Source organism: Triturus cristatus, chromosome 1_2 (genome assembly GCF_964204655.1).
Source record: "Triturus cristatus chromosome 1_2, aTriCri1.1, whole genome shotgun sequence".
Classification (NCBI taxonomy): Eukaryota; Metazoa; Chordata; class Amphibia; order Caudata; family Salamandridae; genus Triturus; species Triturus cristatus.
Genome location: NC_140580.1, coordinates 530,890,044 through 530,913,320, shown reverse-complemented (window position 1 = coordinate 530,913,320; position 23,277 = coordinate 530,890,044). Strand labels below are relative to the sequence as shown.

At 43.5% G+C, this 23,277-nt stretch overlaps 1 protein-coding gene across 1 annotated transcript in view; it reads right to left on the bottom strand.

Annotated features, from left to right (window-relative positions):
• LOXL4 (lysyl oxidase like 4) overlaps window positions 1-23,277 on the bottom strand; it is a 211,960-nt gene that overhangs the window by 99,030 nt on the left and 89,653 nt on the right. The window contains exons 5-6 of the mRNA XM_085606332.1: window positions 1,236-1,274; window positions 719-932 (exon numbers count right to left, since the gene is read on the bottom strand). Of these exons, the coding sequence (XP_085462458.1) occupies window positions 719-932; window positions 1,236-1,274 (253 nt within the window). The remainder of the gene's footprint in view (window positions 1-718; window positions 933-1,235; window positions 1,275-23,277) is intronic.

Genomic DNA, 23,277 nt, shown 5'->3' with positions numbered 1-23,277 from the left:
ACAAAACCAGGGCTGAACCTATAAAGGCCTTAGAGCCCATGCACATTATTTAGATGTTTTTACTGCATCAATACATTACTTTTTGACCACTACAGAGTGCATTAAGACAACGTCAACATACAGCACAACAAACAAAAAATGGGCTAGAAATTTTGAACGAGGGCCATGACTGATTTGCATATAGTGGGTAGATCCGTGTACTAGTAAAGTGGAGCTAGAAAATGTTGAATATTATTATGAACAGTTAAGATTCAATCAAGTATTACCATCCGTCAGTTTTGAGTTGTCTATGTGAGTCACCCTAAGCATGAGCCCAGGATTAAGGCCCATGTCTTAAAGAAAACTATGTTTTACAGGACATTATGTATTTGTGAATACACTAGTATTATGCCTTCCAAGAAAGAAAATAGTGATTTCCACAAATTTAGAGACATACTTGGGATCTGATTGTGGGGATTATAATTTTGATGAATAATAAAAATAAAGAGGTGTTAGTATATCACACAAAACATGGCACTCAATTTTATCAGCCTCTAAAGGTTGAAAGTTTCAGCCAGCCCACCAGTATCTGACCTGGTTGGCTACTCTATAAATAGATATCTGCATATTGGGTGAGATGAATCCACTGAGGTGTTTTTCTCAATAGAGATCAGAGCGCTCCTTATTAAGGATAGGACCAATTTGTTGTAAAATCTGAACAGTACTTTCTTCACAGTACCTCTGTCCTGAAGGCTTTACGAAAAGGCTTTCCATGCCCACTGCTGTACTGGGGTCCTGCAGTGCAGCGGACAATGGCATGCATTCCGTTCTTGCAGACGGGCTTGAACTTGCCCGGTGAGAGCTGGATCTTGCAGCTTGCCAGGTGGGGCTCACTCCCTGAGCAGTTCACCTTATGAATCCAGAACATGCTCTTCTTGGTGATCACTCTCAGCCTGGACAATGACAAAAGTGCAGTTTACAAAGCCGAGTGTTCGGCGGAGGAAATAATGGAAGAATACAGAGAGCAATATGGAGCGATTAATATGAATTTAAGTGACAAAAAAAATGGAGACTACATTGTAGAATGGAAGAATAAGAAAATATCTTTATTTTTAATCTCTTTGAACAAATCTTGAAGTTATATTTATTCAGTGAAGAATGAAGAATATGTTACAAATATAATAAAGGCATACAAGAACTATCTCAGAAGCACAGAGCCTACCTGAATCACAGCTTAAAAAAGGTAAAGTAGTTACTTGGATTTGTGGTCTTTCATCTTCAGGTTCCAAAGTTTCCTGGAAATAATACAGTCGATGTTAATGCTAAATGCTTTATTATTACATTTGCTGGGGGTGCATCATATTCGAATGTTACAGTACAGTGTCTAACATAGTCTTAGGCTAAAAAATAACTAAGGCATTGATAAAGAAGACAATTTGAGTCAAACAGTGCTAAGAGAGCTACTTCCCATTGTACTGTTTCAGTAGTGGGATGTTTGAACTTGACATGTTTAAGTTTTTGCTGCTTAACACGTGTCTATTTAATTTGTTTCAATTCAATTTGTGTTGTGGTGTACTGCACTGCATTTGGACTCTGATCGGAGTACGAACCAAAACACAGGACAGCATATGTATTTTCTAAATTCCAAAAAGTTAAGCATTGAAATTGGTTATTTTTTACATTTTCAACATTATCGATATTTGAAAAACACTGGCCTAAACCTAGTGCACTGTTCGAGAGGGAATAACATAGAATTGGTGACTATATGAAGTGGCCAATGGTTATGGGGGCGAGTGAGATTAAAATAGCACTGAAAGTTAATAATCAATGTAAAAAGGTGTCTGTGATATAAAAACTGTAGGTCATCGAATCCGAGTGAAAAATCAGAAAACGTCATCCTTTCAGTAATGACCGTGTTTAAATGGGCAAGAGGCAGGAGTCTGACAAGTTGCAGCAAGCAAATGAAGGACTTTTATGATATTTCAACAAAAATGTGTTGGATATCACTTAATGCAAAGAGAGGTAAATGTTTTTCTACTTAGGCAATTATATACGTAAGATATATAATTAACTGCTTAAGTTCTGTCAGTCTTTGTCATTGGTTATTTGAAATATTGTGTAGTCCATTGACTGCCATATCTCCAAAATAGTTCTAAATAAATAAAATAAATAAATAAATACATAAATAAATAAATAAATAAATAAAATAGTTCTATACATAGGCTGATGATGCAATATCGGGTAGCTGTGTCCGAGAACCTGACAGAAATCCCCCCCCAAAAATTGCCAAATAGTTACAATAGGAGAAAATTATGCTAAGATAATAGAGCAAAAATTATACAGAGGTAGCACAGACCCTAGAACGCGCTCAACCCCATTGAACTCTTCTCCTTGGGCTGTGGAGCAGATTAGGACAGAGGGCAGGTTTATCATAACACACAAGATACATCCAAGATGGATTGTTTCCATCCATTGTCTGAAGTTTAAGCATTACTCCTTGTAGTAGCCTGAAGGCCTCTGAGGTCATCCAGGCAGCTGCCTTGATAGACAATACGATTTGCAGTCAGCATACTTACCATATTTTCACTGCGCATATTTTGGCCCCTCTTGCAAATCTTTGTGCTAGAATATCATTTAGGGTTGTCTGCATTGTGTATTATTCTAGTTGCTACACTGTTTCGACATGTAAATATAGACCTATTCTTTCTAACAGACAAAAATGTAAATAGATATTTATATTATTCTTTGTGATCACTGTGTCATCCTGTATCTGAGTCACAGATATACTATTCCCTCTTGGAAGAAGCTCTGCCTACTTTGTTAAGCTCTTTAGACAAGGGGGGCCCGGGAGAAATTCAGATCCAGTATATGTTCTCCCAAAATATATCATGATCAATATCAATAGATTTTACTGTTCCGATAGTGGTCCTAGGTAATGTATTAAATACCTGGATTCAACTAAGTTACTAGGAGCGTGAGCTCATTAGAGCACAGGCCCTCACCCACCGAAGGGTGGTATGCTTCATCATGGCCCCATGCTCCTCATTCGGTTGGCGCTGCAATGCCAACCATCCCCTTTAGGGGGCTCTTTGCCGGAGATCTTTTTTTCACCAGGTGGGAATGTAAGAAGGCAACCCAGGTGTGTTGAAAGACAGCAGCAACAAAATGAGAAGATTGGTGCAGGGCGACTAAAAGTAACTATAGAATCCTAACTTTTCTGATTTATTTGGATTAAGTATCTATGTTAATGTTGAAAACATTGTGGGTATTCCACATGAAATAATGTTCCCTGTGTTCTCCCTAAATAGTCATTAGTTGGTAATTAGTTTGATGGAATGTAATCAAATTATTCTCTAAGGGTGGAGATCCTGACCAAATGGTGTCAAACGAGTGATCCTCACTTCTGTGACAAACAACAGTAATGGTTGTCTCCCAGACGTACCCTGTGTATTGGCTGTAGTCCTACTTCTAGTGCCCAGACTTCCACTACCTGTGTATGGATTGCAGTCCTCATTCTACACTTGTTAGACACCATACCAACTCCCATTATCTGTCCAAGGTCACCCGTATAATGTCTGAATTTGACCTCCTCAGCTGATCGAATTTGACAGTGTTGGTGATGCCCTCATGCTCCTCCACCTCCACCGCCGAAAGACATGCAAACCCATTGCCTAATTGTAATCCCTGACCACCTGTCACTTTATCTTCTTCCTCCATAGGGAATCTAGAGACATAATTTTGCATTAAGGTTCTATTTGTTGCAGCCATTTCCCCTTCCAAGCTTAACTTCTGAGGTTAACCCTTAAAATAATATCTGAGGGAGGGAGTTATCTTTACTGTTTTTCCTGCTCCACCTGTATTACTCAGCTTCCTTGATGTATCCATAGCTGTATCCCCTCCTCTAGACACTGCCAGTGGCGGCTCCTGCCCTAAGGCGGAGGAGCATCGCCCCCACCGCCTTGAAGCAGTAAAAAAAGGAAAAACTAAAATGATAATAACGTAATGTTATTATCATTTTATTTTGACGTCCTGCGGCGACAGCTTTGCATGATGGGGCGGGCTGCAGAGCACAGGAGGAGTGGTAGAACCCTCCTAGGTGCGCAATGACTGTTTGGCAGGCTATCTCGACCCGTCCAAAACAGTCATGTGCACTTTCCATGTTTTCCATGCAGGCTGCATTACAGCCTGCATGGAGACATGCCCTAGCGGGGAACAGCCATTACAACGCGTTTTTTACCACGCAGTGCAGTTACATCGCATGCGCTACAACGCATGCGATGTTACAACGCTATGCCATTACAACGCAAGACTGTACATCGACTTGCGCTAGATGGCGTGCTAACATTACAAATAGTGTAGTTTACTATCCCAACACCTTCCCTACTGTTAAGTGGACTGGAGTTGGAATAGTAAATTACACTTTTTTAATGTTAGCACGCCATCTAGCGCAAGTCGATGTAAAGACTTGCGTTGGAATGGCATAGCGTTGTAACATCGCATGCGTTGTAACGCATGCGATGTAACTGCACGTGTAGTAAAAACCCGCGTTGTAATGTCATACATCCGCCCTAGCCCCCAGTCCCTGGCTGAGCGCCCAACCACGGCGCTCAGACCAATCACAATGCTGGATTGCAGCATTGTGATTGGTTGGGGGAGCCTGGGTGCTTACTAATCACAATGCTGCATTACAGTGTTGTGATTGGTCAGGGAGGCCTGGCTGTGCTACGTGGAGTCCGAGACTGAGGAGAGCAGGAGCGGAGACGTGGGATCAGGCAGCAAGATAAGTATATATTTTTTCGATTTTACATTGTACCCGCCCCCTTCTCTAGCCCCACCACCCATGAGCCATGCCGGCTGCCACAGGACACTACAACTGAAAGTGTTCTTTAACTAACACTGCTCTTGGAATGCCATTGATTACCACCATTGCCTCAGCACTCAGCAGCCCAGGTGAGATGATTTTTCTCTGAGTTTGTTGTTTCGTCCCACTTGTTTCTTGGTGACCCCCTCCACTCCCTGCTTCCAGCTTTTCCCTCTCCTTGCTAACAGGTTTGCATCTATCCACTGGGAGAGTTTGTGATTTTTGCTGAGTAAGGGGGCTCACTCTGCTTGCCTCTAGTGTAATCTCTCACTTACTTCTTGTGTAGTGATCTCCCTTATCTCCATTATATTGTCCCCAAAACTGTCTCTCTGTTTCTGTTCCTGTCTCTGTGGGTTGCCTCCCTGTATTTCCAATATCTATTCCTTCTTCAATACTTCATTAAAATGTGTTCCAGTGCTTTGTTCCTTATGTACTACGCAAACAAATGATGGATGGAATGCTGAATAAATCATGAATTCACCCCCAGTCAAGAGATCTGGGTTAAATCCATCGTTCTTTTGCTCACCATGCCACCCCAGTTTAGACCAACCATATGCAGATTAGCCTTGACCTTGTTCCAGCCCGAACTGCCAAGCCAGTTCCTCCCTGGACTGGAAACAAGCATCCTGGGACCGGTTTTGGGGAATTATACATCATCAACCAGGCTAGTTTGAATCCTGTGGCACTGTGAGCAAGGGACCTACATCTGGGCATACCCATCCCACTTAGGGTGAAAAGTGCATCACAAACAAATTATGGACGAAATGCTGAATAAATAATGATCTGAGTTAAATCCATTGTTCTTTTGCATAACCATGCCACCTCAGTTTCGACACAGCTATATGCAAATCAGTCTTGACCCTGTTCCTCATGGGAACAGTCCAAACCGTTTCCGGTCCAGGGAAGACCTGACCTGGCAGCTCGGGCTGGGCGATGGATTAAACCCAGATCTCTTGACTGGGGGTGAGTGGTTGAAATGTTTCAGCACTCTGTCCATCATCTTGTTGTGTCTGCTGTGTTTGCCCTAAGTTGGCAAGGGTATGCCCAGATGTGGGTCCAATGCTGACTGTAGATTCAAGCTAGCCTGGCTGATAGGGGGTGATGCCCCAAAACCGGACCCAGGATGCTCGTTTCCCGTCCATGGAGGACCTGGCCTGGCAGTTCCGACTGGACTGTTCCCATGAGGAACAGGGTCAAGACTGATTTGCATATGGCTGGGTCCGAACCGGGTGTCATAGTGAGCAAAAGAATGATCGATTAAATCCAGATCTCTTGACTGGGGGTGAGTGGCTGAAAAGTTTCAGCACTTCGTCCATCATCTTGTTGTGTTTGCTATGTTCGCCCTAAGTGGTCATGGGCATGCCCAGACGTGGGTCCCTTGCTCGCTGTGCCACAGGATTCAACCTAGCCTGGCTGATGAGGGGTGATTCCCCGAAACAGATCCCAGGATGCTTATTTCCGGTCCAGGGAGGACCTGGCCTGGCAGTTCGGGCTGGACTGATCCCATGAGGAACAGGGTCAAGACTGGTTTGCATATAACTGGTTCCACACTGGGGTGGCATAATGAGCAAAAGAACGATGGCCAATGACACATGTTTCACTTGGAGCCACAGATCTGGCGGTTGCATATAAGCCAGCCCTGGCAGTTAAGAAACTTGATGCAACAAAAGTGTTTGACAGAGTAAATTGGAAATATCTGTTAGAGATTCTGGTTCACTCTGGTATTAAGAGGGTATTTTGGGAGTTATGGAGCAAATCTATAATACACCATCAGCTAAGGTGTTGATAAATGGAAAACTCTCCCCAAAGGTTACAATAGGTCAGGTGACAGGGTAGGTGTGCCCTTTATTTCCTCTTCTCTTTGATTTGCATATTGAACCACTAGCTCAGAAGCTTAGAGAGGACAGTGTTATAGTATATTTTGTCTGTAATGGTAGCCTTATACGTGGATAACCTGATGATATATCAGATTCTGTGTAAGATAGCGCACTCCAAATTTCAAAAAATTGTAGTCTATATGGTTGAATCTCAATAAATGGCACATATTCTTTATCATGCTGAAGAAATGGATTGGATTAACCAGAAAATTCGAAGTTTCCTCACAGTCTCTCATCCTAGACGACCCAGATTGTACATGTTGCCGAAGATACACAAAAATCTACATGATCCCCCATTCAGACCCATCGTGTCCGGGTGTGATTCCATCTTCATGCCGGCAGGACAACTAGTTGATCATTTTTTACAAAAGTTTGTTCAAACATGGAGAAGCTTCATCAAAGACACTACTCATTTTCTCACCTTACTTGAGCAGATAACCAGCAATTTTCCGGAATCATGGTTACTCTGTTCGATTGATGTGACAGCATTATACACATCGATTCCCTTATCTGAAGGCGTGGAGGCTTGCGAATGGGCACTTCTCCAGTTACCAGAAACCACAATAAACAAAGTTTTCATCTTGGAGATTCTCACTTTTTGTCTCCAACATAGTTATTTACAATGGAAGAATGATTTTTTCTTACAGATAAGCGGCACGTCCAAGGGGTTTTCCGGTGCTCCGGCATACGCGAATACATTCATGGCTAAGTTTGAATACGACAATATCTTCACAAACAACACCTGGAATGATAATCTTGCATTTTATGCAAGATTCATTGACGACATTTTTCTAATTTGGAAAGATTCTGAAGCATCTTTGGTTCAACACATTGGTGAACTCAATAAAAAGAATCCTTGCATCCAGTTTACACATACCATCAGCAATGCACAATTATCCTTTCTGGATGTACTGATCACAAAAAAATCGAACACATTAATCACATCCATCTACTCTAAACCCACCGACAGAAATAATCTTCTACAGCATTCCAGTTTCCATCCTCCATCACTCATCCGCAACCTACCTTACTCTCAATTAATTCGAACAAAGAGAATTGTCTCCGAAAGTCAACATCTTGAACCATTGCTCCAGAACCAAGTGACCAAATTCAGGGACCGTGGATATCCTGAATCAGTTCTTGAATCCGCCATGTCCAGAACTCAGACGAAGTCACGTACTGAACTCCTGACTCCACAAGTCAAAAACCCTTCCAACAAACATGTCTTTGTATCCACATTCTCTACCAGCTCACGACGTATCAGACAGATCATCAAAAACAGATGGGACATTCTCAAATACGAACCAGATTTTAATGGATTATTTTCCTCTGATCCCATCTTCGCATACACTCGGAGCAAAAACATCAAAGATTTACTATCAACAACATCCACGACAGAAGTTGTTGAGCACAAAGGCATGCAAAAATGTCAGAACTGCGTTAATTGCCACAATGTCATCACTGGCAATGTCATTAACCACCCACGAACAGGCAAAACTATTCAACTTAGATACACTGGTACATGTGACACTACCAATGTCATCTATACTATTAAATGTCCCTGCGGACTCATGTATGTGGGGAAAACCTCTCGAAAAGTGAAAGTGAGAATTTCAGAACATAAAAGTTCCATTCGAACCAAAAGTCTCAAATCTCCTCTCACATCACACTGGTTAGAACACCGCCACACCATCGCACAACTTAGATTCACTATACTTGAGATGATGCCCCGAAACACACAGTTGAATACAGATAGACTTTTATCACAAAGAGAAGTCTGGTGGACCAAGTTTTTGCACACCTTGCTACCATTTGGGTTGAATGATAAAATTGAAATGCAGTGCTTTTTATAATAACATGTCGAACTTTGCCATTTGACCTCTAGACTGTCTGTCTGCACTTGCCAATGCCAATTTGTCTCTCATTGTGTCCATGTTTCCACAGACTTTTTCCCTCCAGCCACCTGTTTAGATTGTACGGTCTCTTCAATTTGAGCAATATTAGTTCTCTACATTTTGGGATCTTCCATTTTATTTCGTTCATTTTAAATTTTGCATTTGTTTTTTTTACAGTTTGTTTCCTCTATTTTACCAGCACACTCCAGCTGTTATCAGTGAACAGTGTTCCACCACTTTTCAGAACCTGAACATCTGACTAATATTTTTGTGCACACCATTGGTCGATTTCCACCTGGTCGTTTTTTAATTTTTATTTCTTATTTTTATTTTCACTCGTTCCCCACTCCAGTCACACGTTTTCTCTCTAATTTTCCTTTTCTTTGTGTATTTTTATTTACACTCATCTGTTTACATTACTTCAGCTTGCGCCCCGCGTGACCCCGCAGCACCACTTGGCGTATTTATTTTCACAGCCTTTAGCAGTCCCATTTCTATGAGTACCATTCTCACTCATCACGTGATCATGGGCGCGCATTCATCTTCCGAGTAGAACGCGCCACGGACATACACCTTTACGGATGTACACAGGAGCCACGATCGGTTGCCGGTTTCTTCGCGTGCACAGTACACGGGGTAAGCAGCATACATAGTTCCCTGCACGCAGTTCTTTGAAATTATTTCGGATCCGTTTCTTCATATAGTTCTCCCCACTTTGATTGTAGAGTTTGCGCAGCTTGCCGTCACACGACGTCTTTCCCTGCAAGCTACTGAATCCTTTGCCAGCACTCTGAACATTCGGGACACAGTACACATCCAGCCCAGTGGCTGGTTCTTGCTGCATTTTCAGTAAGCTTCTTTCTTTACCGTTATACTTGTTTCCAATACAAGTTTCAGTTTTACTGTTGTGTTCTACAGTTTTTTCTGTGCTTTTCCGTTCCAGGCATAAAGCCCCAGTTCATTCTCCTCATCCTGTATATTCCGATTCTGATACAGTTGTTCAATTCATTTGGCCAGAACTTTCCAGGTTACCATCAGCTCATTTACGTCATTATTCACTCTGGCACATCGTTTCCTTTCCACTTATGCACTTGGTGGTGGCCTTTGGTAATTAGCTATTTGACTATCCGAATTACTTCTGTTCCGTTTTAATCTCTTTTCACTTCTTTGGCAGTTTTACTAGCACAACTTCCATGACACTGGGTTTATTTTTCGCATTGCTCTAGTTTGAAATAGACCAGCATTGTTTTCCCTTGGGCTCCAGCCTGCTGCACCCTGTATTATACCGCTGTCCGTTTATGTTACAATCAGTTACGTTTTGAATTTCAAGGTCATGAAATGTATTCTTGTATTTTTTCAACAGCTTCCCCTGAAGAAGGGATGTATAACATCCCGAAATGCATTGGGTTTTCTTGTGAACTGACGACTAAGTTCTCTGCCCGAGTGCAGATATTTTGGTTTCATTCATGTGGATTTCGTTTGGAGCTACTTTTCAATTATTGTCTTGTACATTTCTATGTCATTTATGTGATTGAATGATAAATATACTTTTATTATAAATCACCGTGATTCAACGGACTGTTAAATTGTCACATTATTTAGATCGTTTATTCCTTTGGTCAAGTTTTGTCTTTTCAGTAACTAATATGTCTTAATTATGTAACATATTCATCCAGCAGTGCACTCAGTATACTGGTGTATATACATCAGCAGTTTTCTAACCTGATGATATACACATCCAGTCTTGAAAGATCCATACCGCAAGTTGAACACGTGATTCAGGACTTTGGAAGAAGTTTGGGATATGAATTAACCGAGCAAAAACAGAAATTATGGCTTGGAATAGACAGCGGAGGCCCATTAAAAACGGAGTTGAAATGCTTAAGTATAGTGGTGACTCAAGCTTTAGAAAAAGTACCAGAGGTGAACTTTTCAAGACTTATGACACAAATTGAGACACTCATGAAGCAGTGAAAAATTCTGCTGCTAACAATATATAGGAAGGGTGAATTTGATTAAAATGATTGCCATATGTGAGAAGCTGGCCTAGAATATGATGTCCACTTATGTAAGTGGGCCCCCTGCACCAGTCCAGACAACCCTTATGGTGATTTGAGAGGTCTTAGACAACCTTAGAAAGCTCTCTAAGTGGTAGCTGTGGAGTGCAGCCTTCAGGCTTAGTCCAGAAGGAGTGTAAAGCAGCTTGTTTCACCAGAATGCAATCTTATATGTATAGATCGAGTGAAAAAGAACCACACATGGTATTTATAAAAATATGTATTTTTTAGATAATACTGTCTAGCACGTACAAATATCTCCTACCCGGAGATATACACAATGCACACAACACTTTGCATAGCAATCAAGTAAATAGCACAAAATACAGAGTGGGTCCTGGGGGGGACCAAACCATATACTAAGAAAGTGGTATAAGAACCATGACTTGTGCCAAGACAATGTCGAGAGGACGTAGAAGTGTTGGAGACCCAGGGAACCACCCAAGGTGAGATGACCAGGAACCCCACGGAGAGCGTGTGCAGTGTGGGAACATAACTGCGTTCTCTGTACAAATCAACATGTAAGTTGCAGTTGTAATTTTAAAGATTAAGGACCCTTCCCAGTGGACCCTGAAGATCCCCCATGGAAGACAGAAGGTTGGTGAGCCACGCAACCCGTGGTACCTTAGTACCCACGTTACCTACACTAGGGAAGCCAGGTGCATAGGTTTGAAGTGGTGTCAGAAACCGCTGTCGAACCCAATGGAGGACTTTAGGAAAGTGCCGCTGCTGAAGAAGGAGAAAGTGTCCAGTGGAATCCGAAGGTGGGTTCTAGTTGAGAGGTACCTGCAAGCAGAGAGGACAGAGTGTATGTCACTCAGGAGTGACCAGAAGATCTGGAAGATGAATGCCTGCTAATGTCGGGAGTTGCAGGAAAGTTGACGAGGACCTTGACTCTGCAGCTGTGAGGACCAGGCAACACTGAGAAAGACCAGGAGCCATGCACAAGCTGATGTCGAGTGCTGAGGGGTCGGTGTCCGGCAGGAGTACCAACAAGCCTTGGCAAATGCTACCAATGCAGAAGCAGAAGAAGGTGCAATGTCGGGACCAGCAAGGTCCAGGGGACTCACCACAAACAGGGGAGTCAGGGCAGGCCCGAACAATCAAGGGAGCCCAAAAGAAGCAAAGATGTCCCTCAACAGGACCCACAGGCCGGAGGCACTGGGGTTGCAAGAGGACCTCGAGCAGCTCAACAAAAGATGCAGGCCACAGTGTAAACGATGCGATGTGGACCAAGACTTTGGTCACTGACCTCAAACTTGGTGACAGGGCAGGGCAGGCCCCAAGAGCTGTGGAGAACCACCACCTGTGTTGCAGTACCTTTCGAAGTCCGTAGGAGCTCAGGATCAGCAGACCGGTCAGCTTAGTTGCAGTGCCTGTGAATGCAAGGAAGTGACTCCTTCACTTCAAGGGAGATTCTTTCAGATGTCTTGGATGCCCACAGGCCTTTGAAGGTTCCGGTACGGTGCACAGGCACAGACAATGCAGCACTCTGAAAGGGGGATGAAGTCGAGCCCAAACAAAGTCCAGCTAAGTCCAGAGTGCCCAGACGGTAGAAGTAGAAGTGGTGTCTGAACTGAATCTTGTCCCACGACGAATTTAGGGACCTACACCCAGGTAAGCCCTTAACTAGCCTAAGGAAAGGGTTGGGACAATTCAGGGGACCTCCCAGGGGAGGGTCTGGACAGGGGAAGGTTACTCCCATGTCCTTTGTTCAGTTTCACGCCAGACCGGAAGCCAGCGGCTCCCAGAGCTGGTTTGAACTGGACTGTGAATGGGAACACCAAATGTGTCCCTCATGCAGACTGAGTGGCACTGGCAAGTGCACCCACCCGGCCCCAATACACTAAACCCTATATGGGAGGTGGTCACACCTCCCTGTGACAGTATGCCTTCTCCTGCTCGAGCTTGGCTCAGCAGCAGGAGGGCAAAATTGGGCCTCTGGTCGGTAGCAACAATTTTGTGCTGTTTGGGTCTAGAAGGCTGGCACCGGGAACACTGAGTGCCTAATGGATGGCTTTTCCAGTGCTTGCAATCATGCATCCCACACCGTTTATGGTGTGGAGGTATGATTCCAACATGTTTGATACCAAACATGATGGAATTTGTTGCAGCTGATTTCGAGATGGTCATCACGTAATTACGCGGTGCCCCTCTATATGGTATATGGCTGCTTCATTTACAACCCTGGAGAATGGACTCTGTGAGCTGTAGGGGTGTCTTGCTCATGCAAGGGCACCCTCACACCTAGAACCAAGCACCCTACCTTCAGGATTGCAAAGGCCGGCTATAGGGGTGACTTATAGATTTTAAGTGCAGTTAACCTCAATATAAGAAACCTATATCTTTAGTAAGTGGTGTTAGCACCAGCTTACACAGGCTGCAATGGCAGGCCTGTGGTTCCATTTTGAATGGTCCCCCATGGGCGACATAATGCATGCTTCAGCCCATGTGGTGCTCTGGGGTACTTATGCCCTGGGTACCTTAGTATCATATACTAGGGACTGTTAAGGGTACTCCAGTATCCAATCTGAGATGTACCTAAGTACTGAACATAACAATTTAAGGGAGAAAGCAGAGAGACTGGGGTCCTGATTAGGAGGATCCCAGTCAGACTAGTCAAAAACAGCTTAGCACCCTGCAAAAAGTGGGGGTAACCATGCAGAAGGATCCTACCTTCCCACACCGTACCTAAGATTACCTTTTAATGGGGGAATATACCCTTAACCTTTGACAAGAAGAAGATCCTTAAACTGCAAAGGAGCGTAAGCAGTTTTATATGGGCCTCAAAGGGTATTAGAATCTCCTGGAAGAAACTCAGGGGAAAGCGGGAGAAAGATGGGCATCCACTCACAGGTTTACAGTATTACTGTTGAGCATTTCAATTTAAAAACAGTAGGATGCTGATCGGAGTACTAGATTCCTCAATAATAGCAAATATTTTGCATGCTATTTTGGGTGAGGAAGGGGGGAGTAAGGGCCTTTCTATTTAAGTTTGGGTCTCCAAAGTACTAAAAGAAAGTACGCTTGAATGTGTTACAAGCAGTTACTAGACTTTGTTACAAGATAAGATAAAAATTGGAGATCCCATATTATAGAAGGCTTTCTCCTATCTCGGACTCCCCAGGAATACTGCAGTGTATGAAAGACTAATTTGTGGGACCCCTAAAGGATGAAGGTATTTGGAACTGGGACATTTGATGGAGAGTAAAGGCCTTTTGCAACGGAATAGTTTGATAGGAATAACGGCTGGGAAGCTGTCCAGATTTACATGCTACCAGCATAAAAACTGGCATAATGCACACCAAGAGGTATTGACAGAGTCTATGACAACTGAAGAAGAGTGGAAAAACACAGCACCAAGAACAGCAGAGGTGATGAGATGGTATTGGAGATTAGTTGAGGGTACAGGTACAAAGCAAGAACCGCCAGCAAGGATATGAGACACATACTTTCCAAGGAGTGCGCAAGAAGATTTACGGCAAGTATCTTTTACTACATTATATACGACAGTAAAATCCGCGCCACTGAGGAGAAATGACTTGCTTACTCTTTATATGGGGTGTTCTGGAGACCTGCTAGACTGCGCAAAGTGTAGGAGGCGTGAGATGGACAGCTGCCCTAAGTGTGGAAATAATTTCGCAGACAATATCATATGTTTGGAACATGTAAGGTGCTGCAACTATTTTGGCACAAGGTGAGCAAGATAATGTCTCAAATTCTCCAGAGCACAGTTAAGGTAAACCCAACTCAGTGGCGTAACATAGACCCCCGCAGCCCCGTCCGTGCGGAGGCGGCTGAGCTCCAGGGAGCACCCTCAGCACAGTACCCTGGCATGAGAGCTTTTGATTGAGTCCGGATTGGGGGGGCCCTCCATGTACTTTGAAAAGGGGCCCCCGCAAATTTCTTTATGCCACTGGCCCAACCCACATCTTTTTTTGTGTTAAAAAAGATGAGGAAGAAAGAGCAAGCGTCCTAATACCAACTAATGCGCATAAGGTTCTATTTTATATGGTGTTATTGGCAAGAAGAGAAATCTGCAAACCTTGGGTCAACCTCGGCACGATATATAGTTTGGTTGAACAATATGAAATATATAAGTGCCTCAAAATTTGCGCAAAGAGAATCAGACGAAATCCCAGATGTGGGAACCATTCACAAGGTGGATAAACAGCAACCCTCACGAAAGTCCACTGCTTACACCAGCCTGAAGATTCTGCGGAAATGCCCATAGGAGGGCTGATACTGATATATTAAAGTTTAAATGGGTAAAACTGGATTAGATGCACATGAGGCACTCAAATATATCCGGCCACAAAAAAGACGTGTATGGTGATATGTGGACTTAAAAATAAAAAGAAACACATATGTACACATAAGTGGAAGCCTGAGCTAAAGGTTGCTGAAAAGGCACAGCCGCAAACCATAAACATATAGATGCTCCTTCTAGGCCTTCATTTCTTGACAAACACATTCACAACCATGACATACTGGAGTAGCTCCCCAGCTAATGACAGTGTTTAGGGATATGAGCTTCGACGCTGCGGTGCAAACAGATGCAGGCACATCACTTTTTTGCCAACAGCACAGTGGTTTTGCTGTGATTGCTGTATTTGTACACTGTGCAAACCATTCTCCATATTTTTATGAAATCAAAGAAAGGAGGAATGAGGTTACTTAGAATGTATGCATGTTTACTTTTTGACTTCCTTTACATCTGAAGACCTTTCTAATTACCAATCTGCTCTCTCTGCATGTTGCTCATTTTCTCATTTCTAGGGAAGCCTTTATAGCAAACAAAACACGTTGACATCCTTTTTAGATCTTGCTTAGACAAAGCTTTAGGTACTTAGCATGACCTCATATCATCACAACTCTCTCTCTCTTCCTCTCTCTCGTTCTCTCTCTTTTAGATAGCCCATTTGAGTCACTGACTACTGCGAGTGAGCTGTCTTTTGGCACTGACTAACCGACTTGTCCATCATGTTTGATTCCACCCCATGGTATTTCGCAGATGTGGACTGCTTAAGAAATAGTCTATGCACACATACTGGCATTAAGTCTTGCTTTTTAGTCTATGCACACATACTGGCATTAAGCCTTGCTTTTTAGTCTATGCACACATACTGGTATTAAGCCTTGCTTTTTAGTCTATGCACACGTACTGGCATTAAGCCTTGCTTTTTTGTCTATGCACACATACTGGTATTAAGCCTTGCTTTTTAGTCTATGCACACGTACTGGCATTAAGCCTTGCTTTTTTGTCTATGCACACATACTGGCATTAAGTCTTGCTTTTTAGTCTATGCACACATACTGGCATTAAGCCTTGCTTTTTAGTCTATGCACACATACTGGCATTAGACCTTGCTTTTTAGTCTATGCACACATACTGGCATTAGGCCTTGCTTTTTAGTCTATGCACACATACTGGCATTAAGCCTCGCTTTTTAGTCTATGCACACATACTGGCATTAAGCCTCACTTTTTAGTCTATGCACACATACTGACATTAAGCCTTGCTTTTTAGTTTGTTTTATTCATGATGTCCCCTGCAATCCTTCCTCCATCACCATCTCAACACCCCACACCTGCTCGTCAGTTTCATTAGTGGTGTCCCCCTGCCCATAGACCATTAATCTTTTGGTTTTGCCACTGCTTGTTGAATTATGCCAACAAGCCTCTGCTAAGCCAATGAGACGAATGAAGGGGCATTGGCGAGACCATTTAAACAAAACGAGGAGCGAGCAGACTTTAGTGCAGACACCCTAGGATGCTGGGGTTAAATAGCTCTTTCTCTCATCACAAACAGAGGCTCCCAATCAAACTAACATCATGCACTGCGTACCAATCACTAACGCTAAACCAATAACAGTGTTGACAGTGATTTAGTTGTCACTTTCTAAATCTCCTCAGCCTCTGGATTATATTTACATTCCATGGGGGCATATCATTTTATCACAAGACTGACTGCTTTTCTGGGTGTTAGCAGCAAAGACAAGGCCAAGGTATTATTCTGCAAATAACACAAATATAGTGTTTTTCTTCATCTAAGAGGAGATTGGATTTTGTGGGAAAGCTCCACACTCACACAACACGTTATATAGTTGTAAAGATTTAATAAAGAGCCATTTATTGACAAACTTTACTTTAGAAGGAAAATATTTCTAGTATCATCACCTGTAACAGTAACCTGACTAATGTGATATCCTCCACTGGCAACAATCCACCCTCTCGAATCACCGTCCTTACATTTCTTTCCACAGTTTTATGGCCTCCCTTTCAAGGTCTCACCTCCAGACGGCTTTAGCAGTCAGTTGTTGAAGACCTACTGTCTCTAATACCTTACAGTATAAATGAGTCGTGGACTTTGGGTCAGCCCTCTTGTTCTTCATTGGATGGCTTTCTTGTTCTTGCATTTTCCTGCTTCATACTGGATGGCTTTCCTCCCTTTTCTTTGCTTGTACCCCAACTGGACTATTTCTTCTGTGTGTATGGCATGTATCCTTCCGCTATGTGCATTCAGGGGAGCCACTTTTTTTTTATTCTATAACTCCATGTGAGTGCATTGTGATTTCTTCCACTTTCCCTTCTGTGCTGCTCCACCCACATGTGCCCCTCGCTCTCTGTGTTTCCAGCTTCCTTTATCCACAGCTAGTCCTTCACTACTTGGCGCCTGCTTTTTTGGAAAAAAGTAGGCCTCTGATATCACTTCTCTTACGTCATGGTTGTCTGTAATAGGCACAACAAAGCATTTGCTTTGTGTGGCTGACCTTGGCAGTCCTCTTTTCATCGGGGTATGAGTTGCGCCTATTGCAGACAACCGTGACCTAAGGCTGACCTTGGCGTCCTACGTTTTTCTCCATCCACTACAAAGAAGTCTCAACCTAAGACGCGCTTCGATGGCTGTAGCGGCTCCTGGCGGGAGTGCTGCGGGGCGGTGTGGCGGGGCGGGTGAGGAGCAGGGTGGGAGGTAGTAAACTACGGCATACGGCCGAACAGGGGTAAGTAAATAAAACAAATTTAATTGCGCGCGCTGCATTGCATTTGGCGATTCAGCGCACGCATTGAAATTTGTTTTATTTGTTTATTTACCTCTGTTCGGCCATATGCCGTAGTTTACTACCCCCCACCCTGCTCCTCCCCCGCCCAGCCTCACCGCCCCGCAGCACTCCCTCCAGGAGCCGCTACTGTCGATTGATTCATCCGGACAGGCAGCAGCCTCATTAACAGGCAGTGCACGCTGACTCCCTTGACACAGATTTGCGTGTCCTCTTCACATACTAAATCTCTCCTACTGTAAAATGGCCTATTCTGACACACCCCTACTCCCTGCCAGATTGAGTCCCCACCCGTTCCCTTCCCTTCACTGGGCCTTATATGAGTATAATTCCCCCTGTTTTTTCACTTTATTGGAGTGCACTTCACCAACTCTAGCTTAAGATTGTTTTGATTCATCATTTGACCCCCATTTTTAGGTCCTGATGAGATCCCCATATTGTTTGTGGGGTCGAAATGTCATCGACTCGCATTATAAACTAACCATTTCTAGCCTCTGTAAATTAACAAGAAGACTTATGTAGAACATTGTTTATTCAAAAATGGTTGTTTTTATGTATTAAGAAACCTTGCTGTATGTTCGTTCCATTTTCACTTGGGACACTGAGCACAGTCTACATGTCTTTTCAATACAGATGCTATTTTGTGCAAACAGTATTTGGCCTCCTGATTGCGTTCTGTATTAATGTTTATCTTTCAACATCCTTTTTTCCAGTGTTATTTGCCATTGTGCTGGTTTATTATCAAGTATTTTCACCTTGTTCACAAGAACCACTGTTTTCCTATATATTTACTTCCTACTCCACATATCCCCACATTTTTCTCAGTATGTTTTCTCAACTCTCCACGTTGCATTTATGGTTTATTTTTCGGGGTGTATTTGCCACCTGTTGTTTGCTGCTGAGTCTCTTTCTTCAACAGGTGCTGTTGTGTGTGTATATATATATATATATATATATATTCACTTAAAAAACCATAGGTTTCACACATGTTATAGTTAGCTGGACATTTCCCTCGTAAAAAACCATTGAAATTCCCCCGTTATAGTTAGTGCAGGCAACCATAACTCACGCGACCGCAATCCTCTGCTGATGACGTCAGATATTACATCACTGTATTTAGACACCTATTTACCCATGTCTTCTTCCATTAATCTTTAGCTATACATCATCATGATCATAGTCTTTATTCGAATTAAAAAGAATAATTCATACAAGACACAAACAATAACACTATTATAAAATTTCACAATCTCTAAATTACATAAAATCTTTCCAATAAATAGATAAAAATTGTAGATAAGAGAAGTATTAAACATTGAAGCAGACGAAATGATGAACAATACACATCAATGGTAAAAACAGTAATTAGAACGGGGGTGACAAACAAATGATAAGGAAATTTAGGGGCCTACCTAAATGCCTTCTCAGTGCAACGAAGGGCTTTTAGTCTAAGAGACCATGCCCACCCCAAGTATTTGGCTAGGCCTATTGAATGAACTGGTAGGGTGCTTGTGTGTAGGATTCTGATAGCTACAACAGAACTCCTTGTGCCCAGTAGTTTACATAGAGGAGAGAGCCAATGACGTCTGGGAGCAGCGTATGCAGGGCAGACGAACAAGAAATGGCCAATGGTTTCTTCTTTGGCACCACAAACAGGGCAGATACATGTGCTTCCACCAAACCACCCACAAGTTAGAGCCCTAAGTGGGAGGGAGCCTGCTCTAAGTTGGAAATAGAGTTTCCTATCATTTGGTGATGTAATCAAATCCCAAAAAGGTTCTAGAAGGGGTGCGACCTTTGCCTCTAAAAAACGGCTGGTCATCGTGGGGGAAGTGGAAGCACCCCACACCCTGTGATTTACCTGTTCCCAATAAAATGTTTTCAATAGCTTTTTGGCAGGAAACTCAGCGACAACTGGGTCGTTCCATAAGCCTTCCAACCCCAAAGCTTTTAGGGATTCTCGGAGGTTCCTTAACCACTTAATTTTATGAAACTTATCGACCTGAATTACGTCCATGATACCCATTGCGTAAGATCGGAGCTCCGGTGTGGTCCATAGTCTCCTCCAGTATAATACTGGGCGGAGATTGGCCAAATCTTTGATGGCCTTTCTGCCTAGATCATAACGCAATGGGACCATTGGCGTACTTTGTGGTAAGCCTATAATAGAACGAAAAAATTTGTTTTCAACGGCAGTGAGGGATGTTAATGTGTCAAAACCCCAAAGCTCTGCTCCATACAGGACTGAGTTTAGGGCCTTTGCCTCATAAACTTGTAACACTGGTTTGACAGGTTTGGTGAGAGATTTTTTATACTCTTTAACCAGCGTTCCCGTAATCTGGGTGAGTTTCAACGGAGACAGTTCCAAATGTCTGTTCCACCGGTTATTATGGGACACTTGAATGCCCAAGTATGTGAAGTTTGTTACCTCCTCCAGAATTTGGCCGTTCATTATAAGCTTACCGGCTCTGTAGCTTGTGTGTGGGTTGAAAGTCATAAGCTTGGTCTTTGATACGTTGACCTCCAAGCCGTGATCTTTGCAAAAGTTTTCAAAAATTGACAGAGCCCTTTGCATGCCGCTCGGGGTTTTAGACACTATAAGGGTGTCGTCGGCAAACATTAGTATTGGTATGGGGGCACCTGCCAATTTTGGAGCATCAGTGTTAGCCTGGAGCATATAATCAACTACTCCGTTAATGTACAAAGAAAAAAGTGTTGGGGCCATGGCACATCCTTGACGCACACCCCGCTCAACGGGAAACTCGGTGGTTGTTTCCCCCAGACCACCCCATTGTATTTTTGCAAAATTAGGCTCATGCAGTCTTCTGATTAAGGTCAGGAGTTCCAGGGGTAGATCGAGCTTTTCTAGAACCCTCCAGAGCTGCTCTCGGGGGGACAAGGTCAAAGGCAGCTCTTAAGTCCACAAAAGTGACGTAGAGACTGCCTTTGCCTAGTTCAACAACCTTCCAGAGCAATTGCTTAAAGCGAAACACCTGGTCCACGGTGCTGGTGGATTTACGAAAGCCCGCTTGGAGACTAGAAAGGATCTTATTTGCTTCGATCCAAATAAGTACCTCATTCAGTACCATCCTCCCAATGACTTTTTGAATTGTGTCAATTAGGCTGATGGGCCTGTAATTCTCTGGGAGGCTTTTATCACCCTTTTTGTATATTGGGATTATAATAGCACCCCCCCAGGATTTAGGTACTGGAGCGCCTTCTGACACAGCGTTCGCAATAAGGGAAAAGTACTTGCTCCAGGGGGCTTTGTTCTCAAGGAAAAGATCAGAAGGTACACCATCCAAACCAGGGGCCCGCCCTGCGGCTACGCAAGACAGGGCGGCTAGAACGTCCTTGGGGCTAAAAGGCCCGGGCGAATAAAAAACATATGGAATTGAGCCCGAGGTTGTATAATGGGGGTCACGAGCATATTGGGGTTTGAAATAGCCCAACCAATCTTCTTGTGTGACGTGATTTGAGGGGTTTTCAGGTAAGCCTCCTCTGCCCCACTTTAGCACGTTCCAGAACAATCTAGTGTCCTGGGCGTAGCAGGCCTCCTTCAGATCCTGCCAGAACAATTCATCCCATTTTCTTTTTGCTTGGGCGAGGCTTTTCTTATAAGCAGATCTAGCTGATTGAATAAGTGGTGTACTCCCACTGGAGAGGGCTTGAGCCAAAGTGCATCTTGCACTTTTACATTGTTTGTCATACCACCTTGGTTGCTTGAACGGTGGCTTGGTACCCTTTCTTATTTGCTTGAAGAAAAAGGCACGTAAACCCTCAAAAAATGACTCGTGTATTCTTCTCGCTTGCGCATTTTGGTCTTTACTTTTCGAGATATCCTCAAGATTCGCATTAATTACAGAAAGATTGATATTAATGCGAGCTATTACTGAGTCATAAGACTTTACTGAGGTCCATTTAAGCCTCCGCATGTCATTTGTTGGCACACATACCGAGGGAACCAGAGTTGGTTCCTTGATCAGTGAGCAGGGTTTTCCCCACCAGCTGTGAGAAACACAAATGGGGTTATGGTCACTCTCTAGTCTTTGCTCCACCACCATGTCTATAGGATGGCACCACAGCCTCAAACAACAAAGGACGTAGTCAATCCTACTAGCTGAACGGCCGTTATCAAAGGTGGATGCTCCCAGCTTGTCTCCTTTTGTTCTTCCGTTCAATGCCCAAAGGCCGCTTTCAAGGCAAAGTGCGTTAACCTGAACTGCTACCGTAGACCACCTTTTGATGGGAGGTAGCGAAAGCACTGGGATACCCCAGTGTCGGTCCTCTTCGGGGTCAAGGCCCCATTCGGAGTCAGAATCTAGGAGGGGTTCGAAAGTAACATTGAAATCCCCAGCTACAATCAAATCCCTATTACACGATTTAGATTCTATGAGTGTAGTTAGAATGTCCAACTCGCTTGACTTTTTCCCTTTCGTTCCCCGGAGATAGATGTTATATATGTCCAGGGTGCCCTTGGGATCGAAAGTTAGTCTCACTAATTGGATATCCAGGGACCCAGTGTCAATCACATCAACGCGTGGGAATAAATCCTGGCGAGCCCATATAATTAGTCCACCAAAAGGGCGGCCTTTCGGGCCTTTAGTTGCTGGAACATAAAAATTCAGATATCCCGGCATGAACCGAGCCTCAAAGGACCATGTTTCCTGAAATAGGCAGACATCATAGTTGTTAATGAAGCTGACCCATTCAGGTGTGTCAAATTTAGGCTTAATACCAGCCAGGTTCCAAGACAAAAGAGAGCCAGAGTTATTGCCAGGCCGTGTAACATGGTGCTCAGTGAACCGGCTAAGTACATTTGCCCTCTCTCCCAACCTAGGTGGAGGCGACAATAGGGCCCTGGGTGTTAGATGTGATCCTGACAGGGCCAGGAAAGTGACTGCCTGGGCGTCTATGGGTGTACTATCGTTTGCCCCCGATGTCATAGAAGGTAAGGGAGTTTTCATACTATGAAATTGTCAGTGGCAAATACCTGGAGTGTAAAAATAGTTTAGGTCATGGACCTCTATTCCAGAACTAGGTCCGTAAGGTGTGCATTCCGTAATAAACCTAGAGAGGCGCGAATCTTTAAAATTGACGATGATACAATCTCCCTGGATATTTTTAGGTTGAGAACCTATCCATTGTACCCTTCTAGCAAAAAGAATCCGACCATTCAATTCGTTCGGGATTGGTCTATGAATATTGAGCCAATGACTTACTTACTTTTTTAGTTGCTCAAAAGATTCATTTTTGTTAGTAGGGAGTTCAGGAACGCCCGTTAATACCACAACATAGGGAAAGGATTCTCGTGGTAGGTGTAATTAGGTCGAGGGTGGCCTGGAAGCGTTACCTGGGGGAAATATGTCGGGAGTCGTGCTCGGGCTACCTAGATTCGTGATGTTAGTGCCCAGGGGTGCTTTACTTAGCCGACCCTCCCGCCTCGAGGGCTGGCTATTTTGTAGCATTCCCACCCGCCGTGATGGTTGTTGAGTATTTAAAGTTGGCATGGATAAGTCCATGCCTAAACTGATACCTGTAGTAGTT